This window comes from Hipposideros armiger, unplaced genomic scaffold (assembly GCF_001890085.2).
Source record: "Hipposideros armiger isolate ML-2016 unplaced genomic scaffold, ASM189008v1 scaffold_253, whole genome shotgun sequence".
NCBI lineage: Eukaryota > Metazoa > Chordata > Mammalia > Chiroptera > Hipposideridae > Hipposideros > Hipposideros armiger.
The window spans coordinates 1,450,571-1,455,475 of record NW_017731603.1 but is presented as its reverse complement, the minus strand read 5'-3'; the positions used below and the strand labels follow the sequence as shown (position 1 = coordinate 1,455,475).

The window sequence follows — 4,905 nt, the reverse complement described above, 5'->3', positions numbered from 1 at the left end:
CTAGTCTCATTTTACAGTTGAGACAGAGAGTAATAGAGATTTAGTTAAGAAAGTTGCTCCAAGCTCCAGAGTTAGTAGAGTAGCAGACTGGAAAATCTTTAGCACTAAATGGCCACAGCTGCCCGGGATATAAAACCTCCTGTTTTCAAATGTTATTTGAGAGCTCCAAGAATTGCAGCTATGCAATTGTTTGTTTTTCCTTGTTTAAAATAACCTTCTGTGGATTAAAATTTGTTTCCACTTTTAAAAAGTATCCTTTGTAATCAGGTGTTTCTTTTCTAGATAAATGTATCATTTTGTTATTTTATGTAATACTTAGGACATAATGATGTCAACCAATCCAACAACCCACCCTCCACCGCATGAAGCCACACAGAATCCTTATCAACCACCTCCGGGTTTCATATACCTAGGGAACCAAGTTCAGAGTAACCAGCCTCACATCATCACTTCTCCAGGAATCTTCGCTAACTGTCAGCAGGGTCAAGGAAATGTACAAATGATAACTCCAGCCGTAGGAATAGCAACCTCAGACTTTAAAGAGGAAGCGAAGACACTCGGGGTAAGTCTGCTTACTACCAGAATTTTAATTTTGCATTTGCAAGGTTGTACAGGTATAGTTGGGGAGAAGTTTATGATCTCATGACACACATCCAATCACTAAAAAATTCTGAACGTTACTCTGGAAACTGTATCCCTTTTAGGTTGACATCATTTATCTGCATACAGACTTTATCCTGAGTTCATTTTATTTTAGATTCAAACAAGAATCTAACAGGTGACAAAGAATTCTTCCTAGCGAGACAAGTCAGTACCATTGACATACTCGTGATGGGAGCACCACTGACTTCTAGCTTGATCTCATGTCTACAAAGGACATTTAGGGCACCCTCAATTCTGTCTCTGGATTAGTTTCAAGTCTGGTATTTGTATGTATGTGAATGCACATGAAAATGAACATTGATGGCTGCCTTAAAAACAAAAGGAACTACAAACGGGCTGTCTGGGGAAAACTGGGTGTGAAAGAATTAGGGGCCATTCCATCTGCTGGGCCTCCACCCAGTGGACGTGTGTAAACTTAATTGCCACATTACTTCTACAAAGGGCACTTCAGACATTCGTAACTTTGTTTCTGGGGGTGTTGTAAAGCACATCCTGCTTGCGAGTGAAGATTCCACTCGCTGGGCAGAGTCTTTAACCCTCTGGCTACGCTTTCCAGGCGCCTCATTCATGCCACTGACACAATTCCAACCCAGTGTGCTGTCCCTCCCTGTGTGCAGTTCTAACTTCTCTGCTAGAGCATTCAGTGAATTATAATGAGTGTCCATTCTGTGCCAGAAACTCTTCTAGCCATCTTATTACCTATTTCAAGTTTTAACATTTTAGGGAAGTAGAAACGAGCATTGGTCTCCCTCCAGCAGGCAGATTTGCAGAGGTGGCCCCTCACATCCTCCTCCCTCCAGATACAGAGAGTCCCCATGGAGTACATGGGACCAACGTGCACCCCACACAAGTGCTGGGAATATTGCAGAGAATAAAACAAGCCCAATTTCTGCCCACATGCAATTTAGAGCCTAGTGGGAGAAATCAGACTACACACATTAAAGTACATAATGTGTTAGAAGGTGGTAAATGATACACAGAGGACAAAGATGAGTAAAAGGAATAAGAGATACCAGGCAGTGAGGGGGTAGAAATTTCAAGTTGATCAGAGCAGGCTTTCCTTAGAAGATGACATTTGAGCAGAGACATGAAGTGAAGGGCTAACTGTGACGATATCAAGGCAAGAGCTTCCGGGTAAAGTTGGAATGGTCTTTAGAGATAAGTGTGTTTGTCGTGTCTGAAGGACAGGGCGGAGGCCAATAAAGTAGGATGGAATGAGGAAGGGAAGGAGTGGTCGGAAGGAGGACAGATGGGTGGCGGGGCCAGACCCTGTGAGGCCTGGAAGACAAAGGGCTAGAGCTTTCTCTCCGAGTGGAATGGGACGCCACCGGAAGAGTCTTCCTGGTACTGAATAGGTGCACAATAAAAGGACTCTAAAGAGACAGGTGCCATTTTATTTTTTAACAGTTCCGGTTGGCAGCAGAGATTTCCTCTCCTTGGAGACTGCACATTTATCTGTGCGATGGCGGCCTCAGTCACCACAACAGTGCAGGGGCCTCAGGGGGTAGGACATGGAATACCTTCCCCAGCTGGCTGAGAACTTAAACTTAGGTCTGTGGCCCAAAATCCAGAGGGAATGAAATGACCAAATGACTCAGTCTGGCCTACAGGCAATTTTGATCAGCGAGTGGTATAGCCAGGGACATACAAGGAGAAAAGGGGACCGATATTAAACTAAGATCTCATTGTTCTTCATCAAATAACAGCAAGGATGAAGATGGGAAGTTTGCAGCCAGATGATTGAATTGCTGCTCTAGAGAAAATGCTGTGGAAACTAAATATAATATCTAATGCTGAGATCCACAACTGGCTAAAAGAGGCCTTTGACTCCTCTGAAGTTTCATGTGGTGTGTGTATGGATGGATGTGTACAAACAGTTTTTCAGGAGAGAAGGCTCATAAGCTTTTATTAGCCTCTCAAAGAACTTTGTTATTAAAAAAAATTTTTTTTAATCTCTTAACATTATTTAGGAAGCTGTGTTTTTTCCTAATTCTGAGTCAATTAGTTATAGCCAGGAGCTATTTACTGAAGAAATAAACACAGCAACCTTTGTATTTGCAGTCTTCCTGACAGCTAAGACATAAACTAGGAAGAAACAATTAACTTGTGGTCCCATCTAGCAACAGTTATCTCTCACAAATCTATTCATCCAGGATGAAGGAAGTCGCAGTAGGAGGTTCCTTTAGAGATGGCTCTCCCTGTCTTTGAGCACACATATCTTGGCCAATAAAAAAAGGTTTGCGTACCTGCAATTGAAAAGAGAATATAGCCGGGCCTGCCGAGTGGCTCAGTTGGTTAAGAGCTTGCTCAAGAGTTTGAGCTCTGAGCAACAGCGGTTTGAGTCCCGGCCTGAGCTGAGCAGCCACTGAGCTGCCAACAGGTGGCAGGATGGCTCAGCTTGGAAAAAAAAAAAAAAAAGAGAATATAGCCAAGTAATAAGGTGTGTGATTTCTGTCATAAGATACAACAGAAACTTAGAAAGGAAAAAGCTTACACTGACTGGTAGAATCAGAGGCGGAGCGCAGGCTGAGAGGGGAGGGGCCACACTGGACAATGAAGTCCTGGGCTCTGCAGCCAAGTTGCTGCATTAAATGCCCAATCTGCCCCTCAGTAGTGGTGTGATCTTGGACACCATTATGGTCTGAATGTTCGTGTTCCCTAAAGTCCATATGTTGAAATCCTAGTTCCCAAAGATGATAATAGTTGAAGGTGGGCCCTTCGGGGTTGCTTAGGTCATGAGTGTGGAGCCATCCTAAATAGGATTAGTGCTGTCACAAAAGAGGCTCCTGAGAGACCTCCAGACTTTCGGCCTTGTGAGGACACAGTGAGGAGGTGCCGGCTTTGAACCACGAAGATAGCCCTCGCCAGAAGGTGACCGCGCTGGCTCCTTGAACTTGGCCTTCCCAGCCTCCAGAACTGCAAGCAATAGATTTCTATTGTTCATAAGCCACCCAGTCTGTAGTATTTTGTTACAGCAGTCTGAACAAACTAAGGCAGATACCTAATTTCTTTATGTCTCAGTTGGTGGGAGGATTACATGAAACAGCAAATGTAAAGTGTTTAGAATATTACCAAGCATATAGCTAATGCCCAACAAATTGTTGTGTTTTCTTGTTTGTCTTCTGTTTTTGCTTTCCCCCGCGACTGGGATTACTCAAGCAGAGAATTGGTCCATTTGAAAAAGACAGCCATCACAGTTAAAGCATTTTCTTCTAAGAGTCTTTTAGAGGCTCTCAGGGGTTGCTCACTGAGGCTTACGCAGTAGCACTTTCTGAAGAACTCTCCTTTGGCCACCCCTGCAGGCCTCCCCAGATACTGCAAACAAGGCCTTTACCAAGNATTCATTTTAAACAATGTAATCATGTTTTTATGCAACTGGGGGAAAAATTCATTTGGTTAGTCACACATCAATATTTATTGAATGCCTACTCTGTACAGGGCACTTTTCTGTGTGCTTGAGAAAAACAAAGATTCTGTTCCTTGGACGCCTGTATTATCTAAGTATTAGACTTCCTATGAAAAATAAAACCAAGTTAAGTTTCATTTTAAGGTTTAAATCTTCTAAGCTTTCTAAAAATGTACCTGTGATTGGAGACCTGAGAAAGTGACAGGAGTAGAAATATTATATCCCAGCATAGAGGTCATATGCTTATCAGTAATGTGTCACTATTTAAAGGCCTTGTGATATTTTCATCTAAAAACCCATTCATTCATTCATTCATTCATTCATTCATTTGCTCAAAAGAAAGGTATTATCTACTACTTTGCAACCAGACACTCTGCTAGGCTATTATATAAAGTTTAGGGTTCACAAATTTTTATTGGGGGTGGAGTGGGCTTTATTCAAATGCCAGTAAATACATACTTTTTTTCATCCACAAGTAATAAATGCTGGGTTGAGTACAAAGACCTCACCTGAGAAATATAACTTAAGCTATACAAGAAAAACCCAAGTGCATCCTATATTTAGTCCCTTCCCTCCTTGGAGGAACGCAGGTGATTATAGATTTCTAGGACTCCACGGTGTCTTCCAATTCTAAATTCTAAGGCTTAAAAGAAGGTCAATATTTCATCATGAAATACATGGGTTCGAGAGTCATCTTTCCAGAATCTATCAATGTATCTTTGATCCATATGTATCTTTGATCCATGCCGGTCCTACACAAGAGTTCTGAAAGCTCTTTTTCCCAGATATTGTTTTGCATTTGTCACATCCCTCTGAAAAGCAATCAGTCATAACTG

The 4,905-nt window shown here is 42.1% G+C and overlaps 1 protein-coding gene across 1 annotated transcript in view; it reads left to right on the top strand.

The window, feature by feature from the left end:
• Positions 1–286: 286 nt before the first annotated feature.
• MS4A12 (membrane spanning 4-domains A12) overlaps positions 287–4,905 on the top strand; it is an 11,375-nt gene continuing 6,756 nt past the window's right edge. Inside the window, exon 1 of the mRNA XM_019655961.1 lies at positions 287–562. Within this exon, the coding sequence (XP_019511506.1) occupies positions 326–562 (237 nt within the window). The 5' untranslated portion in view covers positions 287–325. The remainder of the gene's footprint in view (positions 563–4,905) is intronic.